General features: G+C 41.3%; 1 protein-coding gene across 1 annotated transcript in view; it reads left to right on the plus strand.

The window, feature by feature from the left end:
* The window catches only part of ATF6 (activating transcription factor 6), a 200,497-nt gene extending 177,871 nt beyond the window's left edge, over window positions 1-22,626 (plus strand). Inside the window, exon 16 of the mRNA XM_012768611.2 lies at window positions 16,927-22,626. Coding sequence (XP_012624065.1) covers window positions 16,927-17,135 — 209 coding nt within the window. The 3' untranslated portion in view covers window positions 17,136-22,626. The remainder of the gene's footprint in view (window positions 1-16,926) is intronic.
* The last annotated feature ends 1,693 nt before the right edge of the window (window positions 22,627-24,319 follow it).

The following is a 24,319-nucleotide window of genomic DNA, read 5'->3' on the forward strand; positions in this document are numbered from 1 at the left end:
TGCAAAACCATCGGTTGTAAGGAACTGAGGGAAGTAAACACATGAATGTACTCCAACTTCTAGGCTTTTCTGAACATTTTGTGATTGAGAAGCAGCCAAGTTTAATGCAGACTGAGAATTGCTGACATTTCAATGGAGAGAATGAGTCTCATAATGGCAAATAATGTTCCAGACATTGACCTGTGAGCCTGGTCTCCACCCCACTATTAATCCCACTCTTGTCCTTTTTCTGAGGGGGAAGGAATTATCTAGTTAAAAACTGAATCTGTAGGACAACCTGTCTCTCTTGAGGCAGCTGCCTTACTCTAATTCTTACTTAGCTCAATTTCCCAAATTTAGCAGAGAAGAGCACTTCCAACTTCTACCCTCTTTAAGTCAGCATCCTGTGGGGCCATTTCTATACAACCAAGGCCTCATTCATTCATTTATACAAAAATATATATATTTATTGTGTGCCAAGCACTGGGGATTCAGCAGTGAAAAAAAAACTGATAAAAATGCCTGCCCTTAGGGAACTGATGTTCCAGTGTGATTACTTCTAGGAATGTGTCTGAGTGGAATTGCATTTCAGGAGTGGATGTGTCTGAGAAGCCTCAGGAGTTTGGGAGGTGGGGAGGGGGAGGCTAATCTGTTTCTGTGCTCTCCAACAGGCTTTATTACCTGAGCAGGTGTGGTCGGGGAGTGTCTTAGTCTGTTTTTGTGTTGCTCTAAAAGAATACCTGAGGCTGGGTGATGTATTTAAAAAAAAAAGAGGCTTATTTAGCTCACGGTCTGTAGGCTATACAAAAAGCATGGTGTCGGCAGCTGCATCTGGTGATGGCCTCAGGCTGTTTCCACTTATGGTGGGAGGCAAAGGGGAATTGCTGTGTGCAGAGATCACACGGCAAGAGGGAAGCTGGGGAAGTAGAGGGGAGGTGCCAGACTCCTTTTAACAACCAGCTCTTGAGGGCACTAATAAATTGAGAACTCACTCACCCCTGAGGGAGGGCATTAATCTATATATGTTGGATCTGCCTCTATGACCTCTACACCTCCCAGCAGGCTCCACCTCCAACACTGGGGATCAATTCCCAAAGTGAGATTTGGGGGGAACAAATATACAAACCATAGCAGGGAGAGAAGTTCCGTCCCATTAAAAAAAAAACAAAAAAACATACAGCAGTTGACTTCAGGGTTATACAAACTATATATATATATATATATGTACATATACATAGTCTGAATATAAACTGAATTCAGTTTATTGCACTTCATTCAATTTATTGTGTATTTCAGTTCAATGCCATGTCAGATCTCATTAATTGTAACCTGTTGACAATTGTTCTAGCCTTTGAATAACTTTTTCTGAATATATGTGGTATCGTGTGACAACCATCCAAAATAGGATTCCATTTTATAAGTAAAAAGTATACTAGGCTTTTTAATACATGGAGAATAATTTGGTGGTATCAGTCCTCAGTCCTCTTATCCTTTAAGGTTCCTTCATGCTCTAGAATTTTTTTTTTTTTTGCTAATATCATTTATTTTCCACAAAAGACAACAGCATCAATTACATATTGGGAAAGAGGAACTTCTAATTTTAAAGGTAAAATCCTAGGTGTCTCCCAGACAGCATACTCGCAAAATGCAGCAAAATTAAATGCAGTACTTCAAATAAGGTCTGACCAACCAGAAAAAAAAACAGGAGAAATTCAGGGCCTCTGATTTATTCTTGTTTTATGTTTTATCTTATCTCTTTAAATTTAGTATTCCAGCCTGTCGAACACATTTACAAATTTGATCTCACCCATTAAAAGGGCACCTTTTAATTTTTCAGTCCGCCCACAGATGCAGGTATTATGCAGGAAAGAGCTACGGCTAGACTTGTTCCTAGAGTGTCATCTTCAGCCAGCACTAACGGCCGAGGTCCTGCCCCAGCCCCTCTGCCTGGAGGGTCTGCAGGTGCAGATTATCCACTAATTGCCTGACCTTACAAGCAGGGTTAATTAATAGGACTGGACACTGCTTTTCTCCTAAATGTGAAAACTAATTATTTAACTTCATGTTGTTGCTCATAGCAAAATAATAATACTTCTATACAATTAAATCTTTTTTTTTCAGAGTATTACAAGGGTACAAACGTTTTGGTTAGATGTATTGCTTTTGTATAGTTTGAGTAAATGTTCTAAGTGTGCCCATCGCCCAGATAATCTGCATTGTACCCGTTAGGTATGAATTTACCCAACCTCTCCTCCCACCTCTTACCTGCTTGATTTCCATTGTGTTTTACTTCCACATGGGCATGTAAGTGTTGATCTGTTAGTTCCAATTTAATAGGGAGTACATATGGTGTTTGTTTTTCCATTCTTGTGATATACTTCACTTAGAAGAATTGTCTCCAGTTCAATTCAGGTTGTTACATAAGGTATTAGTTCCCCATTTTTTTTTATGGCTGAGTAGGACTCCCATGGTATACATATACCATATTTTATTAATCCAGTCATAAATTGATGGGTACTTGGGTTTATCCCACATCTCTGCGATTGTGAATTGTTCTGCAGTAAACATTCGAGTGCAAGTGTCTTTTTTATAAAGTGACTTTTTTCCCCTTTGGGTAAATGCCCAATAGTGGGATTGCTGGATCAAATAGTAGGTCTACTTTTAGTTCTTTGAAGTATCTCCATACTGCTTTCCATAGAGGTTGTACTAGTTTGTGGTCCCACCAACAGTGTATAAATTTTCCTTTCTGTCCACATCTATGCCAGCATCTGTTGTTTTGGGAATTTTTGATAAAAGCCATTCTCACTGGAGTTAGGTGATGTCATTGTGGTTTTGATTTGCATTTCCCTGATGATTAGAGACATGGAGCATTTTTCGTGTGTTTATTGGCCATTAGTCTTTCTTCTTTTGAAAAGCTTCTGTTCATGTCTTTTGCCCACTTTTTAAGGGGGTTGTTTGATTTTTTCTTGCTGTTTCACTTGAGTTCTTTATAGATTCTAGTTATTAGCCTTTTATCACAGGAGTCCCCAACCTATAGTGAGTTATATAATTATTTAATTATATATTACAATGTAATAATAATAGAAATAAAGTTCACAATAAATATAATGCACCCAAATCATCCCCACCCCCTGCCCCAGTCAGTGGAAAAATCGTCTTCCATGAAAATGGTCCCTGATGCCAAAAAGGTTGGGGACCACTGCAATAGGGTGTATCATGGTCTAGACTTCCGCTTCAGTGATTTTTAGATTAGGAGCTGAGCCTGCCCAACACAATGGGCAGGAATATTGCAGAGAAAACCATTTTGACGCTGTGAGAAGAATGTATAATTCCTATGCGTTGATTTTAAATGCAGTTAAAGAGAAGAAAGAGTGCTCTGTAGCCCAGTAGTAGTAATTGCAGAGGCTTGGTCCTTAATCTGCCTTCAGAATGGCTATTTCATAGGTCCTGGATGTTATAGGGAAGTGCTTCTGAACATCGGTTCAGTTGTTAGGGGTCTCACATTTCAGATTGTGACATAAAACAGTTTTCTACTACTTGGTGTCAGTGATTAAATTATAAGAAGCAGAAAAGTAACTGGCCATTCCTGGTGTGTTGCCCATGACCCCAGACTCAAACTCCAAACTGTGTTTTAGGACAAGGAATCAGGTTCCAGATCTAGTTCACTCGGCTTTCAGAATGAATTGTAATCCCAACCCAGTCTTCTCATGGGCCCCTTTGTTGCTACACACACTTTAAGTTCACTTGTTTTCTGTTTTTGAGGCACTAAGTATAATTACAGAATCAGATGTTAACTTGGTAGTCCAGAAACTCAATTTGAAGAAAATGAGTAATAATTTTTTTATTCATTTTCTTTTTAATGATGTTTCAGGAGCTATTTGAGATCAATGAAATGTTACTCTTTTCTGTGATCTAATGAAGAAACCTCCCACGGTTGTGGGCAGCATTCTCAGGGAAAGAATAGCCAGGTCCAGAGAAAGGCAAATCTAAAACCATTAGTCTTTAAACAGCTGTGGAATTAGCCAGATTTCCTGAAATAGCCCTAGCTGGGAGACTGTCAGAAGCCCTAGGGGAGCTAAACTGAAGAGAAAGTAGGAACTTGACTTAATATATAGCTTAGACCTAGGTGGTATGGGCTACTAAATTTCCCAAGGGATAAATTTCATCTGGTTACCTTTAAAAGAGCCATTATTATGGTTATGAATTCAAAAGATAAACTTGAGGTTGAAAAGAAATGACTTTGGCTGTGTTTCAGATACAAGGTCTTAACAGGGTATTGCCTAAAATTGTATTTGAGGGTATTAGAAATTCTTTGCTGCTACCACCACTTCTGGAACTATTCTGGGATGGCACAACCAGCAAGTACCAGAAGACAGCCTTCTTAGCGCTGAAGGCTGTGTTCTCTATTTCTCATTGTCTCCTGAGTGCCAGGCACCGTGCTAGCTCTGGGTATATAGTGGTGAACAAAACAGTGTCCCTATCTTTATGGAGTCAGTCATCTAGTGAAAGAGACACACATGATTAAACAAGCAAATAAACCAATGTTTAATTATGCATCATAACAGGAGCTCTGAGGGAAAGGCACTGACATGACGTCGGGGTGAGTTTTGGTTATAAGAGAAGGCCTCTCTGAGGAAATGTGTTTGTTTGATGTTTTACTGGTGTTTTAAATATAATTCTGCTTTTGCAGCACTCGGGTATGCTGGGTAAGGGAAGAAACCTCATCTTCTATAATTCCTCACGGTTTCTTAAGACATTCAGTGAATGTTGACTGGCAATTTTGTGGATCCATCATATGGTGTCCATCTTCCTTTAGACAACCCTCTCCCTGTCTGGGTTTGGGTACAGAAACTAAATGTTTGTAAAGATCTGTAACAGTATGTGCCCATTACAGAGTTTGTAATCAGGGCTCACATAATTGTTGAATGAATGAATGAAGTTTACAAACTGAGTTTGGTTTCTGAGTTAAAAATGGTCTCCTGGGGATCTGATGGAACCACAAACCAAACTTCTTTTTCCATCATGCCTATCCTTTTTTTTTTTGGAGACAGAGTCTCGCTCTGTTGCCGGGTCTAGAGTGCCCTGGCGTCAGCCTAGCTCACAGCAACCTCAAACTCCTGGGCTCAAGCAATCCTTCTGCCTCAGCCTCCTGAGAGGTTGGGACTACACGCATGTGCCACCACACCCTGCTAATTTTTTCTATATATTTTTAGTTGGCCAATTAATTTGTTTCTATTTTTAGTAGAGACGGGGTCTTGCTCAGGCTGGTTTGGAACTCCTGACCTTAAGCGATCTGCCCACCTCGGCCTCCCAGAGTGCTAGGATTACAGGAGTGAGCCACCGTGCCTGGCCTCTATCCTTCTTAATACAGGTTTCCCCAACATTCTCTCCCAAAGAGTGATATTGTGTGGTCACAAGGTTCCATCTGTCTTTTGTCTGAAGATAACTCTCAGATCAGGTTCTGGCCCTGTTTTCTCCTGCTGAGTGTCAGTCCTCACCCCTATTTTCTACTGCTTGCCAGTCCTCTCCACTGCAGTGTCCTCCTGGATCCCTGCATCTAAAACTGCAATCTGCTCTCTGACCCCAGCCCACACACTCACTCTTGGACCACCTTCCCTGCTTTATTTTTCTCCATAGCACTTATTCAACATTCTGTATACTTATTTAATTAATTTATTTATTTTTCTCTACCCTTTCAGTCTCTCCTTTTATAACAATTAAACTTGTTAGGTGCAATGCTCATGCCTGTTGTTGAAACTACTCAGGAGGCTGAGGCAGGAGGATCACTTGAGCCCAGGAGTTCAGGACCAGCCTGGCTATTGAGCGAGACCTCCCACCACCATCTCTGAAAAAATAAGAATAATTTTTTAAAAAAGAATTAAACTCTGTGAGGACAGGGATTTTTTTTTTTTTTTCAGTTTTATTCATTACTGTATTCCCAGTGCCTGGCACATGGTAGGAATTCATTAAATGTTTGATGAACTACTTAATATATAATATTCAGACATATTGTATATATTACACATCGTAATGCTTCTGTTGCATTAGAAGACCCAGTGAACAAGTCAGGTGCTTGTGCTGACATACACTGTCACTGTGAGTGCAACAAATACAGACTGATCCAAGTGTGTCCTGGTGGTGACTCAGATACCAAGAGTGTCTTTGCAATAGGGGATGTGACTTTCTGAAATGAAAAGTAATTATTGGTTGAGATCAGAAAAGGATAATACTCCCAGCATAGCAAATGGTTATAAGGATGGATTCTGAACCCATACTACCTAGGTTTGAATCTCCTGCTCTTTCATTTGCCATCTGAGTAGCTAGTCACATGATGCCTACATGTTTCATTTCCTCATCTATAAAATGGAAATATTAGTCACAATAATTCCTTAGGTTGTTACAAGAATTGGATAAACATCCTTTAGCACATGGAAGCACTTAGTGTTTATTAAATAAATAAGTTATTATTCAGTAGTTTCATTCCTGGAAATTTAGTATATTAAACTCATATAAAAGTACTTTATATTTAAATGTAAAACAGTGAAGTTCTAGACTAATAAAGTAATAATCAAGTTTTCTTTTAACCTACCGAATTATATGAGATACAGGACAGTTGTTGTATGGGACTGTCCCTGTGCATTATAGAATGACCAGCATTCCTTGCCCTGCTCACTAAATTCTAGTAATACCCTTCAATCATCATGGCCACTAAAAGTGCCCCGTGAGGGTTGGTAGATTTTATATATACCTGTTCTAGGTCCACACACTTGTTTTGTGACATCATTATAGATCATTTAACTAGGTAAGCTCTCTTTCTCATCTAAATCCCCATTGCTCAGTGTTCATTGCACCCTTATAATAGTTAATAAATTCTGAGTTGTGTTACAGTTGAGTGTGTGTTTCTGCCCCGCTTCCTTCCCTCCCTGCCTTTGGACACTCTATCCTAGATCTCTTCTGTCAGAGAAACTCTATTTTTAATTGCTCTCCACAAAAGGCATACATGGCCGTTGCTAGGAGCTCTTTCTCCCTGCATGTGTTCTCCCTTATGCCTCCAGAAAGATTCTTCAAATTGGAAGCACTTACTGTGTTTCCATCTACAGTGTGACTGTTATTCACTCAGTGTTCTTCCCAGCTGATGAGTGAGAGGTTTTAGTTTTTATCACCTTCCACCACCTGCTTCAGTTTCACCCTACCCCAATTTTTGCCAGGCATTTTCTAAGGAGCCTCTTTTCTATAAGTATTAACACTATTCATTTAAATGGAACATTTTTAAATTGGTTATAAGGAAAAAGATCAACATTGTAGTTCTCATGGAAGGTTTCTTAGACAGTTGGCCTTAAAAGATAAATAGAATTGAACTGGGTAGGAAAGAGCAGAAAAGTTGTTGTTTGCTAAGCGGAAGAAAAAATACTAGCAGAGATGCAATGCATGGCATGTTGGCATGGTCAAATTCAAAACCAGGACTCAGGTTGAAAACTGGAGATAAGATTGGCATAGTTAGCTTATAGAAGTTCTTAGAAGCCAGAGTAGAAATGAGGTATTTTACCACTGCCTTGTTCTTTGTATTCCCATTTCCCTTGTTTTTCTTTTCTTTTCTTTTCTTTTCTTTTCTTTTCTTTTCTTTTCTTTTCTTTTCTTTTCTTTTCTTTTCTTTTCTTTTCTTTTCTTTTCTTTTCTTTTCTTTCTTTTCTTTTCTTTTCTTTTTTTTTTTTTTACCAAAGATCAGTGAATCTATCTGCACATCCCTTGTTTTTCTGTTTGTTTTGGTTGAAGATGTCTCTTGTGGTCCCTTAATGGATGATGTTTATCTACCTTCCACACCCCCACATGCACATACCCCACACCCCACTGGGTTCAGGCACAGATAGAACAGCACTGCCTGTCACCAGCCTAGCTTACACAGAGCAAGCTACGTCTTGTTAGGATTAGTGTCTAATTCTGAATAGAAATCTGTTTTATTATATATACTTCTTTGCAAAGCACTGGTGAAGTCCTGTCACTTTTTAAAATGAGCCGTATGTAAAATTTTTGGATATTTAATTCTGTTTATGGTCAATGTTCTGGTTTGTGTGTTAGTCATCTCCCAGCTAACAGTCTCTTGGCAGGCCATGCTTAATTCAGTTGTTGTGTGTTTATTGGCTATACAGAATTCCACGTTGCTTAGAGTTTTTCCACCTCCAATGTCCAGACACTTTTTCTGGCTTTCCCAACCCTTCTGACCGTTCAAAATCACATTTTAGTGCAGATGTTTGAAGCCATTTCTTTTTTTCTTTTTCTTTTTATTTGCCTGATGAATTTTGAATTTGAAATAATCATATTTTATACCTTTTTCCTGACCCAGATCAGTGTTTAATCTCATTAACTTCAGAAGGCCCAGAACATAAGATTTTTTTTTTTTTTTTTTTTTTTTTTTTGAGACAGAGTCTCGGTTTGTTGTCCAGGCTAGAGTGAGTGCCGTGGCGTCAGCCTAGCTCACAGCAACCTCAAACTCCTGGACTCGAGCGATCCTTCTGCCTCAGCCTCCCGAGTAGCTGGGACTACAGGCATGCGCCACCATGCCCGGCTAATTTTTTTTATATATATATCAGTTGGCCAATTAATTTCTTTCTATTTATAGTAGAGACGGGGTCTCGCTCTTGCTCAGGCTGGTTTTGAACTCCTGACCTTGAGCAATCCGCCCGCCTCGGCCTCCCAAGAGCTAGGATTACAGGCGTGAGCCACCGCGCCCGGCCTAGAACATAAGATTTATAACAATTTGTGCAGTACCCAAATGGATGCTGATAGAAAGAATGAACTTTTAACATTTTCACTCCAATATTGTTCCTTTTTATTTTTATTTTTTTTTTGAGACAGAGTCTCACTCTGTTGCCCAGATTAGAGTGCAGTGGCGTCAGCCTAGCTCACAGCAACCTCAAACTCCTGGGCTCAAGCAATTCTTCTGCCTCAGCCTCCTGAGGAGCTGAGACTACAGGCATGCACCACCATGCCCGGCTAATTTTTTCTACATATTTTTAGTTGTTTGGCTAATTTCTTTCTATTTTTAGTAGAGACAGGGTCTTGCTCTTGCTCAGGCTGGTTGTGAACTCCTGACCTTGAGCGGTCCTCCCACCTTAGCCTCCCAGAGTGCTAGGATTACAGGCGTGAGCCACCACGCCCGGCCCAATACTGTTCCTTTTGGTTCTATTTTTCCCAAATAGTCATGGAATTTTTTTCATTAAGTACACATTTACAAAAATGGTTTAGCACTCTTTCTACATACCTCAGCTCTCACAACACCCTAATCTAATGTTGGCCATGTTCCCTCTTGTCAGAAACCCATGACTTTACTGCTTTCTCTTCACTAGAGCCCTGCACATTGACCTGGTCCTTAATAAACTTGTGCAGTCCATCCTCGGCCTCTCACATCCCGTGTTTTCCTTCAGAGGCCCTTCCTCTCCTTTGCATCTAAGCCACCAGAGTCTTCAGGTTCTCTCTCTCCAATTAGAACCTGCTCTTTATTCACACTGAGGGACAAATTGGAGGCAACAATTGAAAGCGTGGTCCTTCCCAGGGGTGGTCACTTTTTAACAGAACTCAAAGCCTTAATGTAAAGGATAACAAGCTTCATCTGCTGCTATTAAGAGGAGTTTTAGAGCTTCTCTGCTGCTCTTGGGCACGTACTGTGTATACAGATGCCCAGCAGCCCAGGAGAGGGGCCTGCAAAGATGAGTTATCATGAGCTATTTCCCAATTTGTCCTCCTTTAATTAAAATAATTAGAACCTCATCAGTAAGGGTGAAAGCGCTTCACTAACTGCCCATGGGGAGTCAGTACTGAAACACTCAAAGAACCCTTTTATAAAGTCCTGCAGAGAGGACTAAAGAATGTGGCTTTAATTATTCTTTAGAGGTGGTGGATTTGTTGGGACTCCTAATGGAATGTCACTCCAAATGCTAAAGTATCCGGCCTGTCATTCAGGAGGGGCTTCCTAAATTTAGCTTCAGGCATTCATATCCTATTTGATAGTCTTCTGGAAATGTTGATAGTTTCCTGGGCCTAGAAGTTAATACCTTCAGAAGTAGGGAGTGAAGAACAAAACTCATTTTAAAGCCACCTAGACCAAATCTTGCCTCTCTTTTGGGTTGGGCTTCAGATGACAATGCCTTTTCAGCCATGGCTCAGAACTCTGAGGTTTTGGAATCAGTCACAGCTTTAGCTTTCCCTCAAAGAACCTGAGTTTACATTCCTAAGTTTTCCATCTCTTCTTGATATTTAAGGTACTAAAGTACTCCAGATATCAGTTTAATCCATAGCAGACACATGGGCTATAATGACTTCTGCAGGTGGTTTGAACTATATTAGAGAACCCAGTCTTCATCTTAAACTGTCATCTGGATTCTGAGTTAATCCAGGAAACCAGTTAAAATTAGTAATGTGTATTGCATGTCTCTGATACATGTGTTTTCCATTATTTGGTCTTCTATGCCACAGTGCATGCGCACACATATGCACACACACATACACACACAAAAAAAATCCTTCAGTTTTTCTAAAATGAGGAGAGAGGGACTACAGTTCCAAAAGGAAATGACTGGTATGGCACCTTGAGATTTGAACTTAGTCACGTGTTCTGAATGAAATGACTGCAAACATATTAACAGGATTTTTTTCTTCCATCTCCAACTTTTTGGAAAACACTTTAAGAAGATACTTTAGCTAACTTATAGTCATTCAAATTTAATTCTCTAAAGATACACAAATGATTTGCTACCATTTCAATGCAGCAGGACTTGTAAAATTGGAGTTAAGCTTCCATAACAATAGTCTTAAAGAATAGGTAGGGTTCGTTAATACACATCAGCAACCAGCTGTTCTTCGTCTCTGGTAAGACTGGGAAAGAAGGAAATTGGCTCCAACTGTAATAGAAGAGATTTACGAGACTTGTAATGGGAAATTTGTCATCAATGGAGACTATTTTAAACATTGGAACAGATAGGTTACCAATAGAAGTGGTTGAATGATGTTTTCCATTGGATTTAAAATAGAATATATCATCTACTCAGAGCACTTAAAACTGATATATTAGATCTGTCTAGTAATTTTTAAGTTTTGGGGGGTCACGGACCTCATTGAGAATGTGATGGACCCTCTCTCCAAAAAAACACACACACAAATAAAACTTCACATACAATTTCTAGGAACTTACAAACTCCCTAAAGTCTATTAGTTTGAGCCTAATTTAGGACACTGTGGACTATATGGTCTCTGAAAATCTTTTCTAGCTTCCCAAGTGACAAGTTCCACAGCTCAGTTTTCCCAAACATAACAATGGAATCTGATGATCAAATGTCACACTTTGGATTTTGTTCCTCCAGATTTATGCTTGGCATTCACAGCATCAAAGTAAAAATAAAGGATAATAGAATAGAAAGAATTCTACTTTTGAATTCAATTTTTTGTCCTAGAGAAGCCACATGTCTAATTTTTAAAAAATCGCTGGTTGGCTTTGTGTCATCATCATCATAGAAAGGCAGTACAGAACTATGTCACCAGCAATCTGTTCCCCACCCCACACCCAGCTCCAGATTCGCAGATGTCAGTGCAACCTAAGACGCCGTGTTAACTACCCAGCATTCTTCCAAGTTCACATACCTAGCTGTATTGCTGTGATTGTTCCGCTGGGCTTGAAAACTATTATCTATTTATAATCTCTCATCCGTTTTATGCCCAAGTTTCATTGACTACAAGTTGGAACAGGACCACCCAGGATTACAAATCAGGGAATAATTTGGTCCTCTCCCTAAAATAAAGAGCTTTCATATTGTTAAGAAGAAAGAATGAAGTATAGTATACATCTGTGTATTTTAAACTCAGTACAGTGAGTTACCCCATATGTGATAAAGCATGCTTCTACGTGGTTTTCCTGTTCCCTTCTAAATACCCTCTAGTTTACCTGCAGGTTCTATAGCACTCTCTTTATTTCTATATTGGAATTGTACTTGTCTCTTTTTACCTGGAATCAGGAACTCTGGAAATAAAGATTGTCTCAATATGAAGGGGAAATGCTAGTGATCTCTGGGAAATAGCATAATTGTCAGATGTCTATAATTGGTTGTCCGTCTTCACTGTGTTACAGCAGGTGGTTCTGAGGACAAACTGAACGGCACACAGAGAGTCAGAGAATCAAGGTTTATTCGCTGGCAGGGGTCTTGCCACCAAATTCTGAGCCCCGTCTCCCTATTTTTTTTCACTTTTATTAGGTTGGGGTGGTCCAAGGGTTGGGGTCTCAGGTGGCTGATGCAATTACAGAAACCAGGTAATAGATTAGTATTAGGTTGATGAGGGTCTTCCGAGGGTGGGGTCTCAGGTGGCTGATGCAATCAGTAAGCATGATTGCAGAAGCCAGGTAATAGTTGGGGGTCTTCCTTATCATTCCCCCATTTGATGTCCTCATATGTCTAGTATGGGGCATCATTTCCTAGGGGTGATAGTCTCGTAAGGCCATTATGTGAGCTGTTGCTCTCTGGGTTATAGTTGTCTCTATGAATTTACTAACCACACTTAGTATGTAGGGGTCTATAGTGACAAGGAGGAGAATGGTTATTAGTGGCCCAGCCAAAGGTAGTAGTCATAAAGTCTAGTGTTCTAAGTCGAAACCCCAGATTTGTTCTAATTTCTTGTTTCTTTTCTGGATTTTTTTTTTTTTTCAGTTCCCTGACTTTTGTGGTTATTACTCCTGTCTGGTTTATATAGTAGTAGTACTTTTCCCCTAGGAATACACAGGTGCCCCCCTTTTCAGTAGTGAGTAGGTCTAAGGCCCATCTATTTTGTAAGGTTACTGTTGTTAGTGAGTTTAGTTGACTCTAGAGGGATAGTAAGGAATCTGTTACTCGTTTTATGTCTTTATTTAGTTTTGGGGATAACTTGTGGTGGATGTTCAGGGATGTTTTTAGGCCATCTACTCCTGCTCCTATCCCAGCAGCAAGTCCTCCCCCTACAAGGATTGATGTTAGTAAGGCCCATCTTTTCCAAGTGTTTGGGTGGGGGCTTAGTGTAGCTTTCAGTTGCCAGGTTTTAAAGATAGAAACATCTGGGGTTAGGAAGACCTGGGTGTAGGTCTCAGTCCAGTTTTCTGGGAGGCAGAGGTAGGCAGTGTCTCCACAAAGAAAGACTATGCATCCTAGGAGCAGGAGGCAGTGGCATTATTGGGTAAGGTTTGGTTATTTGTGTAGAGTTTACCCAGTATGAATCCCAATATTTTATTCTTTCCTGCATTAGTAATGTGATATTCAGGTGGGAAGTTACGGCTAAGTGGACATTGTATGCTACTGGGCCCACCAGGAATGTTTTGTTTAGGCCTGGAATTAAGATGCTGGAGTTCTTGCCCAGAGGCACAGAGATCCCAATATAGACTCATTTCTGTAGGGGTAAATAGACCCAACAGGAAGTATGGTTGGATAGGGTCTCGAGGGTCATATTGAGGAACCAGCTTATCAGGGGAGAGGTTTCCAGGGGTTTAGTGATCTTTCGTATGCCAGTAAGATCTGGCCTCTTATAAGTTGACTCTGTTACTGAGGCTATCTTAATAAGCTGAGCCTTTGTGTCTTTAAGTTGTTGGATTTTGGCCTGGTCTTGGTCTCCTCCTCCATTAGACATCCCCCAGTGGATGTAGTAAGTCCAACAAGCTGGTTTGTCTCTTGGGACTATACAGGTTCGACCATCACCTGTAATGGTGCCAGTCCAGTATTTCTTTCCCCTGCGGTGGCACGCCTGAGCTTGACTATAACATGTGTTTGGCATGTAGGTGCAGACTGTGAAACTTTCCGTGGACTAGAACCCTCGAGTAATCCTGTTAGTGGAGGGAATGTAGGTCCTAGCAGAGCAAGTCTCAGGACAGGCATTCTCTGTTGGAGTTGTTAGGGCAAGTGTCCCAACCAGGAGGAGGGTAAGGACTGAGCCAGCAGTAGACATTCTATAATGAGCCAAAACATCACAGTTAGGGATGCTGTCTGTGGGCCAGTCTAATCTCCCAGAGCTACCGAGAAGAGGCCAATCCCCAGTAAGGTCGCTATAACCCCAATGAGGGCCAGGGCCAGCGGTCCCATTTAGTCCTGTTCAATCCTGGATGTGGCTGTCCTCATTGGGAGATGGTTAAGCTGGATCTTTAGTGGGTTCTGCTGATCCTGACGTGAAGTCCTGAGATCAGTTTCATTGTCTGGTTTAGCTCTTTTTACCTGGGAGTGATGGATCCACAGAGTGATACCTGCAATTTTAACAGCAGTGGGGGTAACTAGTATCACAGTATGGGGACCCTTCCAGATGGGCTCTAGGGGTGTCCTTTTCCAGTCCTTTACCCAAACTGGATCCCCAGGTTGGTGGGGTGGACAGGGAGACCCAGGGCAATAGAGGTTTTTTCTAGGACGGTGTGGTGGATGTGGCACATAGTCTTGGCTAAGGCTTGGAGGTGTGTGTTTATATTCAATTCCCCTGGTTATCTAATGTCTCACCTTAATCGCTTGATAAATGGGGGAGGTCTACCAAACAGGATTTCAAAAGGTGAATATCCTGTGGGCCCTGGTGTGCACCTGACCCTGAACAGGGCTAGGCTTAGCATGTCTACCCAGGGTAATTGTGTTTCCTGGCATAGCTTCACTAGAGTGGTCTTGAGGGTCCAGTTCACACGCTCTACTTTCCCTGAGCTCTGTGGCCTGTAGGCTGTATGTAGTTTCCATTTGATTCCTAGTGCCTTGTTGAGGGTTTGTATGACCTCTGCAGTGAAGCTTGGTCTGTTGTCACTGCCAGAGAAGAGTGGTAGACCGTACCTGGGGATGATTTCTCTCAGTAGAACCGTTGCCACTTCCCTAGCCTTTTCGGTTGGGGTAGGGACTTCCTTGACCCAGCCTGAGAAGGTGTATATTACTACCAGCAGGTATTTATAGTCCTGACATTGTTTTACTTCTGTGAAATCAATTTCCACATCCTTGAACAGAGAGGTTCTGGCGTACTGAATTCTGGGGTGGGTCTCAGTCTGACTGCTACATGGTTTTTTAGCACAGGTCTGGCAGCGGGCACTGACGGCTGCAGCTATGGATGGAAGTTTGGCGATGTAGTAGTACTGGACGAGTAGCTGCATGAGGGCTGTTTTTCCCTAAGTGAGTCAGTGTGTGATGTCAGGAGACAATGGAGTATGCTAGTTTGTTGGAAATAAAGATATCATGGTTCTGTAGGTGCCACCACCTGTCTGTGTCCTTCTTGGCCTTCTGCTCTGCCAACTGGTTCTCTTCTGGGGTATATTTTGGTTCTTCGGGCCACTCGGGTGCTAACAAGATTTGGCACTGTGTTGGAGTGTTATCCTCTGAACATCCTTGGCTGGCTGCATTTTTGGCTGCTTGGTCTGCCACAAAGCTGCCCGTGGCGATTGGATCTGTGCCCTTTTGGTGCCCTCGACAGTGGATGGCCACAATTTCTTTTGACTCCCACACTGCCTCTAGCAATTGGAGGATTTCATCCCTATTTTTGATCTCCTTTCCACCTGCAGTCAGCAGTCCCCTCTGCCTGTATATTGCCCCGTGGACATGTATTGTGTGGCAAATGCATACTTAGAGTCTGTGTATATGTTTGCCTTTTTACCCCGGGCATGTCTGAGGGCTGGGATGAGGGTCCATAGCTCCGCCTTTTGTGCCATAGAACCGCAGGTGAGGACCCACTCAGGTTCCGTAGCCGTAGCCGTGGATCCACAGTCACTCTTCACTCACTCCTCACTCACTCATTCAGACAGGCAGAGGTTACACATTCCCACTCTGAGAATTCCTTGCACTCAGGAGGTGACCAAGCTCCTCTTCTGTCCTCTGACGGGCCTGACTCAGACAGGTCACAGGACCTTCCCTGGTCCGATGCCTCCAGACTTGATTTGACTTGTCCTTCCCTCCAGCGTGTCCGATGAGTTTGGGACCCCGTGGCTGGCGGAGCCCCTGAGGAATGAAGATATTCCACAAAATGGTGGCTGGCGCCTGTTTGCTTCTGTCGCCAAGGTCCCACTGACTGCCATGCCTATCCCCGAACCGGTGGCATCAAGGGTCCAGTGCAGTCGGTTTCCATGTCAGGGAACCAAAATGTTACAGCAAGTGTTATAGCAGGTGGTTCCAAGGACAAACCGAGTGGTGTATGGAGAGTCAGAGAATCAAGGTTTATTCACCGGCGGGCTCAGAGGGGTCTTGCCACCAAATTCGGAGCCTCATCTACCTGGTTTTTTTCATTTTTGTTAGGTTGGGGTGGGATCTCAGGTGGCTGATGAAATTGCAGAAGCCAGGTAATAGGTTAGTGTTAGGTTGATGAGGGTCTTCCGAGAGGTGGGGTCTCAGATGGCTGATGCAACAGGTAAACATAATTGCAGAAGCCAGGTAATAGATGGGGGTCTTCCTTATCAATTGTATCTTAAGCTCCTGAGACAAATTCTTAATTTCACAGCTGGGAGTATCTTAATGAAATTAGAAATATTACTGATGAATAGGAGCTAAGCAGACTTGGCAAGGTCTCCTTACCATCCTCCTGGTATGTTAGTCCTTTTGACAATTGTTTCTTCCTATTTATTCTTCCCTGTGCTCCCCACAAAAAAGCCCTTCTGTTCCAGTTGCCTCAGTCATCGTCATACACTGCATGGAAAGCATGGAAGACATGCAGCGTCTATGGACAGATACTCTGTAGTGTTACCTCTGGCTGTTGCTGGAGCCCTTATTAGTCAATGAAGGCCGTTTGGTAACTAGAACTGGGGAGAGGACAGGCCATCCTAGCACCCAGCCATGCTGTAGCTCTGCTTAGTGACTGATAAAGTCCCTCCCTCGGCACCCTTGAAAGTTCACTGACAGTTCACACCATTAAAGCACACTTACGTCTTTCTGGGGCTGAAGTTTGAGGCAGAGATGCACATTCTGTTGAATATTTATCCTTTGTGTGTATTCCTCTTTGCAGAGAATGTGATCAATGGGCAGGATTACGAAGTGATGATGCAGATTGACTGTCAGGTGATGGACACCAGGATCCTCCACATCAAAAGCTCATCGGTTCCTCCCTACCTCCGAGATCAGCAGAGGAATCAAACCAACACCTTCTTTGGCTCCCCTCCAGCAGCCACGGAGGCAACCCACGTTGTCAGCACCATCCCGGAGTCATTACAATAGTACCTGCGGCTACGTTGGAAAACTAAGAGCGGTACCCTGCCAAATTGAAGAGCAGGTGACAGAAGTGCTGCTTTTTCTGCCTTCTTTATGACAGGTAGAGAGCTACCCTATGCTAAAATTCAAGGGGGAAAGAGAGAAAAAAAGCTGCTGCTCCATTTTTCACCATCTACCCACCTACTTGGAAAGCACTGCGATTTAGACACGAGAGAACAGCATTTCTTCAGTGGCAAATGTAACCCTGCATCCTCCAGTGTTACCTACGGTGGCATTTTTTCCTGTACCTTTCTAAACTGCTATACCCTTTGTATTTCTTTTGTGTTTAAATGGTAATCTTCTTCCAAATGAGATCCACCTCCCCTTTTTGCCACTTTACTTATTGGTGCAGTAAAGTGAATTTTATTTAAAGCTATACAGTGCACAGATGTTTAGATGGTTTCCACTGATTGGATTTTTCATTCATTTAATGCAAACCCATTCTGGATATTGTGCTTATTTGAGAAGACAGATTTCAAAACTGTAAAAGCCAAAAACACTCTAAAAAGAGACGAAACAATTTGGAGCCTTAGGTAAAAGGGAAAACCCTCCAGTTGGTGAAGTTTATCTTTTTGGATTTGTGGTTCACACCTGAACGAATAACTGTGTTGAGGGTTGGGGTGGGTAGCAAATTTATGAGAATGAAATGGAAGGGAAGAGTCAGTAGTGGAGTTTTAAGAGAATAGATAACTACGTTAATACATGTGTTTAAAAGATTGAAAATTTGATGCAATTATAGTTTAACTCCACAGTTACCACTTGAGGACTCTAGACCACAAAGTATTAGCACACATACTTAAGTCTTCTCTTTACCAATCTGGTGCAGGGCCTCATGGACCACAGGACAGATCCTTCATTTCCACTGTGAATCCCCACCCCACCACACATCTTCTATTAATATGATAGCAAATTCAGCTGAGGACCGTGGACTTCAGACTGAAGCAAGGCAAAAGCTTTTCCTTTTGAGAATTAGTGAGTATTTATTCCTTAAGGCAGTACAGACAGGCAAGCTTGGATTCCTGCTGAGGGAGTGAATACCATAATATGGCAATAATTTTCACTTTCTTCAGTAAAAAGACAAGGAAGGAATTAACTCTTCTGTCCTCCTATGGTAAAAACAAAACGAAAAACCATATGCTTACATTTTACTGTACTTTGCCTACTTTCTCCACCACACTAGACAAATTATGTCTCATTTGATGATTTCACAGAAGTGGTTCTCAGGTAGCAATGTCCTCTGTGATGTTTTCCCTTCAGTTTCTAAAGTGAGTCTTCCTCCCTCTCTTTCTACAAAGCTTTTCATTTGCTCAATGGAACTCATTCTACAAACACTGCTTCTTATCCCAACAGACTTGCCTTTGTCAGATCTCTCCCCTTTCCTTTCCACACTATATCAATCAATTCCTCTTCCTTCTGGCAAGAAAGGGAAAGGGAAATCATATCAACCCACAAGGGTTACATGCAGCCAGTTAGTTTCCTGCCCATGAAATTAGGCCTGGCTCCTGAATAAATTTAAAGAATCACCAACATTTCTAACTCTCTGGACAGGTGCCTCTCTGCCCAAGCCAGTTAGGAAATCAGTTTAACTTTTGTAAAGGGAGGCTCTATTGTTCTATTGCCGGTGAATCTGGAGTTTGAAAAGTGCTAGTTAACCTTCCTCTTTATCCACATTACAAGCCATTTAAGGTTCAGTGCAGTACTCCCCTCTGATTGGCTAACATAGGTCATTTCCAGACCAGAACATTTTCCCTGGGGACCATTTTTCTAATGGGTGCCAAGGAATCAAAACCAAAATGCCTAGAAGACCTTAAGGGGACTGGGCAGTCTTCTCATGGAGCATCTTCTCCTGGGCCTGCTGCTCCCATTCTGTAATGTGAATTAGCCCAACAAGAAGCCCAACATCATCCCCCAGCTGCTGATATTCTGTTAGAACTCTGTGCTTATCACAGTAGATAGAAATACAGTATGTGTGTGGTGATTATGAAGGGAACTCCCCTCCTCTCCTTTGCACTGACTCATACAAGAAGGAACCATCACGTGGACTTCTTGTTCTTAGCGCTTTGCTTTTAAGAAGGATTAACACCAATCATACTTAAACTATTACAAAAAATCAAGAAGGAAGGGATACTCCCAAACTCATTCTATGAGGCCTTTATCATCTTATACCAAAACCAGACAAAGACACAACAAAAAAAATAAACTATAGGCCAATATCTCTGATGAACATAGATGCAAAAATCCTCAACGAAATACTAGCAAATCTAATTCAACAACATGTTGAAAAGATTAATCATGATCAAGTGGGATTCATCCCAGGGATGCAAGGATGGTTCAACATATGCAAATAAATCAATGTGAATACATCATATCAACAGAACAAAGGACAAAAACCTTCACATGATCATTTCAATTGATGCTGAAAAGCACTTTGCTTTTACTTCATCCCTCTATTCCCAGCTTTTCCTGTGCTCGTTTTACCAGCTCCTCAGACTGAAGACTTCTATCGTGTCTTGTTTGCCAGCATTAATGCCTGTCTTAAAGGTGATGCTTAGGAGGGAGTCACGGCCAAAGAGCAGGCAGATGTTGGAAGGGCTGGCAGCCCCAGCTGGGGAGCTAAGAGTACCGGAGAAGTGACGTGCCCAAGCAATCGGGAGCCTTGCTCTCTTTTCACTCACTGGCCCTTCAGCTCCTCGTCACTACCTGCTCTTGAATTGATCTTTTTGAGATGAGAGAACAGGATTCTTCTCAGGGTAGAGTTTCAAGAAATGAGTGAAAGGCAACCGAGAAGTGCAAAGAAGTATTCTACTTCTTAAATTGCTGGCAACGCTATTGTTAATCCCTAGGGACAATAGTTGTTTCTATTTTAATGTTTGTGTGCTAGCACAAGGGCCTCTAGGAAATGGAAAGTTGCTATGCCCGATTAATAAATTAAGCAGGCATTTGGGCTTAATTGTTTTTGGTGGGATTTACTTTTGGGGGTTACAGCAAGAAATTGTGGGGGAGGTGTATATATATATATTAATATTTAATTTATTAAGTTTTGAAATGGGACTTTGCAAGCTTGTGAGAAAATCAGATAAACTCATGGAGGAGTCAAGTCTTCCTGTTATTAGATGATTTTTGTATTCTTTGCGCCAATACTACTACAATCCTGGGTAGTGACGGTGGAGACTGATGGGAACAGTCTTTCTGCCTGGTTGTAATTCCCAAAGTTTTATGCTTCATGGAAGTAAGTGAATGTTTCCTCATGTTAACTACTGAGTCAGAAGTTAGGAGCTTCTTCCCCTTGGGGTTAACTCATACCCCACAGTACAGGCACACAGGTTCGTTAGAGTCTTAGTGTAAACTAACTCCAAAGTTAGGAGTTAATGTGAAAGGATCAATCTTAAGACAAAATTGTTTGCCATGCATGTAGTATAGAAACTTTAGATTATTGGGTAGGGTGTGTGTTTACACAAGTAAAAAATCCCCCATAATTATAAAAGCTGAGAACATCTTCTAATTTTTTTTTTTAAATGACTGTAAGTTCCAGCACAAAACTGGCATTTCTTTGCCTTTTCTTGCTAGCAAGAAGTAGAGATGGAGGTATTCAAAAGCAATAATGTTCTATGAGTCATTCTTGACTGTTCCAAATAAATTTAGGAACAGACAAGGAACTTGGGATTCAAACTGATTTTTCTATCATTTGTAAAGAGACACTGTCCTGATTTAATCCTCTTGGCCTGAGTCTTGCTCCTGGGCACGTATTCCCCAGTAGTCCCAACAGTGGGACTCTGAGAAGACCCTGCCACTCTGGCATTTAGAGTGATTAAAACCAGAGAACTCTCAAGCTCTTTGCCACTTTCATACTAGTTTTTGATTCTTACCAGTTTACTAAGCTCAGGTTGTGAAACTTGACAGGAATGTATCACAGGAAAAAAACTTGTATTTCACTAACACATTGAAAAGTTTCAAAGCAACTTCCAATTTCAACAATGTATTGAAGTACCCACTTCTGCTTTCACAACCTAAAGAGCCAGAGTCTGATCTGATGCCCCTTTCAGTCTGACCTCATGGAAACTTTCCACCCGTGAAAGCCCTCTTTCCCCTGCGTACTGAGGGGCTGACTCAGCTGCCTTCAGTGGACTGAGGCCTTTTCATGCTGTCGCTGTTTCATACAAATTAACCACTCAAATAAGATTGCTTATGGCCAAAATTAATAGACACTTATTACCACCTATGGACCCCATATGCCTTACCAAAATGTTATTTTCATCAGTCCTGATTCATTTTAATTTGTAGAAATTAGGATGTTTACTGCTAATATGAATACCAGTTATATATAACTTTTACCTTAAAAACAAGAATAAAGCCTAAAAGAAAGAGAATGAAATGTAAGAAATTTTCATTTCTACCCCTAATAATATTTGAAGAGGAAATTCCTGTTTTCCCCCCTCACAGGGATCATGATCAATTTTTAATCATCGAGGGTACAGAATATTGGACTACCTAAAAAAATGTTGCCAGAGTCCAAAAAGAACTATGCACATAAAAGAAATGCATTTTTTTTCTACTTGAAAAAAGAATATATTCTGTTAACTTATATTTTTAATGAGTAAGCTTAAAACTGAGTTTATTTTGGATAAGACTAGAACTTTCAGCAGTTTATGCTACTATCTGTTATTGTGAGATACAATAGAATTTATGAAAAGAATGAAGATATCTGATTAGGAGGTTTGATCTTATGTATGAATCATGTCATGGTTAGCCACTGTCACATAGTGGATATCATTCTCAACATACTGGTTTGCTAACTTTAAACATTAAGGATTTATTACACTAGAAGACTTATATTAAGCTTGAGAACCAAGGAGTAAATAAGTCATAGCTTATCATTTGCCAAGGTCAACAAACACCACACTTACTGCCCCCTGTGAAATTGGTGATCATTAGTTAAATAAACCAGGAGGCTTGGTATATCCCCCAGTTTGCTAGTCCCAGCTGCAGATTAGCAGGTTGACTTTCACAGCAAATGAATATTAAATCATTTTAACTCATACTCGGCCCTAATTTCCAGGTCAGTCACCAGGATGGAGCAGATGATGAGGACACAGAGCTTTAGATGAAAACTACTATGTACTATTAGCTTTAGAGATATTAGTTTCCTATTTTCATCATGTTGGCAAGTATGGTGGAGGTAAGACCAATAATAGTGCTTCATTTATGGAACCATTAGAACCTGAGGAAAGAGAGTCAAAGGTGCCATTTCACCAGGATTTTCTGTCTAAGGTTGTTTCCATGCTAATTTAAGAACATGTTAAAGGTGAGGAAACATGTACCATTCCTTCCCTTGATAATTATGTTGGTTTACAGCACCTAAAGAAATAATGACAACAGACTATTTCATACTTCCAAGCAAGTCTTTATAATGCAATATGTGTTCTTTCTCTAAAATTCAAATAAAGAATTTTTAAACTTGGCAGCCTTGTTTTATTCTGTATATAGAAAGAAAAAAGCCCCCAAATGAATCTTCAATGTTAGCTGGTTAGTAATGGGAAAGGAAGCCTAAAAAAGATTTTGTGGTTTGTGTTACTATTTAGATGAAACTGTTGAACTCTTTTCCACTGTTCTCCCAAGCCTGGTTAAGTAAAAATTTCCTTTATTTAAGTGTCCAGATATGTGAACTACAGTCTTATCAAGGGAAAAACATTATCTAAAAACCCATATTTCATCCTTCTATGTCATCAGGAAACTGGATTACTCAGTCACACATCCAATCCTTACTAAAGGCCTGTTCCCAGCTTGGAGTGGCAAATGCCACCATGCATGAAGCTAGTCACTGCAAACTGACAGTGAAGGTTCTGTCCAGGAGTAATTAATGCAGCGTCCAGTGAATGCCTAAGACACTGCTTTAAGTTTATTAACTGTATTATCTTACTTCAGTCTTCTCTACAACCCATTTCCTAAGATGGTGACATAATTAAGTAGTTGAGCCAATATTTGGGCCCAAGAAATTTAGTTCCAACACATGGATTATTGAGCACTATATTTATTGTTCTACCTCCCGAGGCATAGATCTGGCGCAGGCTCCAGAGCTAAAAGGGCCCACAGTCAGCCCATGGAGGCAGACACAAAAATACACACCGTGACAGTAACATCAGGGTTCTCTTGGAGGCAAAAGTGCATCTGTTTCAGAAGATCTTAATAGACTTATTTAAAAAGTGAGACCCCCTCATCTAGAAGAAGACTGACCTCAAATCACCTCTTCTGAAGAGGAAGTTTGCAGAGATTGGAGGTAAAACAGAAAAGAGAAACTGGGACTAAGCAGCAGTCTGGAGCCTGGAGCCTCCAGAGCAGAGTCTTAAGACTCCCTGGTGGCAGGAGAGCCAGGGACTTTCACAAACCGTGATGCTAAAATGTCAGTCCTCTTCATTGCCCCAACTCTTCAGTAAAAGCTGATATGCAGCTTTTTATCAGTGTTGTCTTGGGGAGTGAGAGGATGGAATGGGGTTCAGTGTGGTGTAACTAGTGAAGAGGAAAGCAGGCAGGTAGTACAGCAAGATAACGCACACAGTGAAGTGCCAGTGGAAGTGACAGGCGAATAAGGGAATGTCACCTCCCTGTACCCTCCGCGCCCACCACCAAATCCTTAGGGGATTGTCCCCTGAGACTTCTCACTGTATGTGGGATAAGGTTCAAGCCAGTTTTTGATTCTCCAAGGATAAGGGTTACACAATACACGATGTGATAGAGGGCACTTCTTGCATTATACCCTGCAATTTATCTAACTGTTCCTCTTTGGGGAAAAATTTAAACCACTTCCACTGTTTTGCCTGCCTTCTACTTACTGTTTTGCTTACCCTTACCGCTGTTTCTATAGCGTATTCCACTCCATGTTCGTTTGGTGTGATCTGTACGAATGCCTGAAGAGAATCCTTCCCTGACTTCAGTTAATGGAAATAGCTGCTGCTTATTGAAGACTTAACCTTCTGCCAGACACCATGCTAATAACCCTTAGCTCTCTTAAGCTTTACAGAAAGCCTTAATCATTGACACAGGTATCACTATCTACGTTACAGATGAAGAAATAGGCACAAGAGATTAGGCAAGTGTCCCAAGATCTTACAACTAGTACACAGCACAGTTGAGATTTGAAATTGTCTATCATGGCT

This window comes from Microcebus murinus, chromosome 2, assembly GCF_040939455.1.
Source record: "Microcebus murinus isolate Inina chromosome 2, M.murinus_Inina_mat1.0, whole genome shotgun sequence".
In the NCBI taxonomy this organism is placed as follows: domain Eukaryota; kingdom Metazoa; phylum Chordata; class Mammalia; order Primates; family Cheirogaleidae; genus Microcebus; species Microcebus murinus.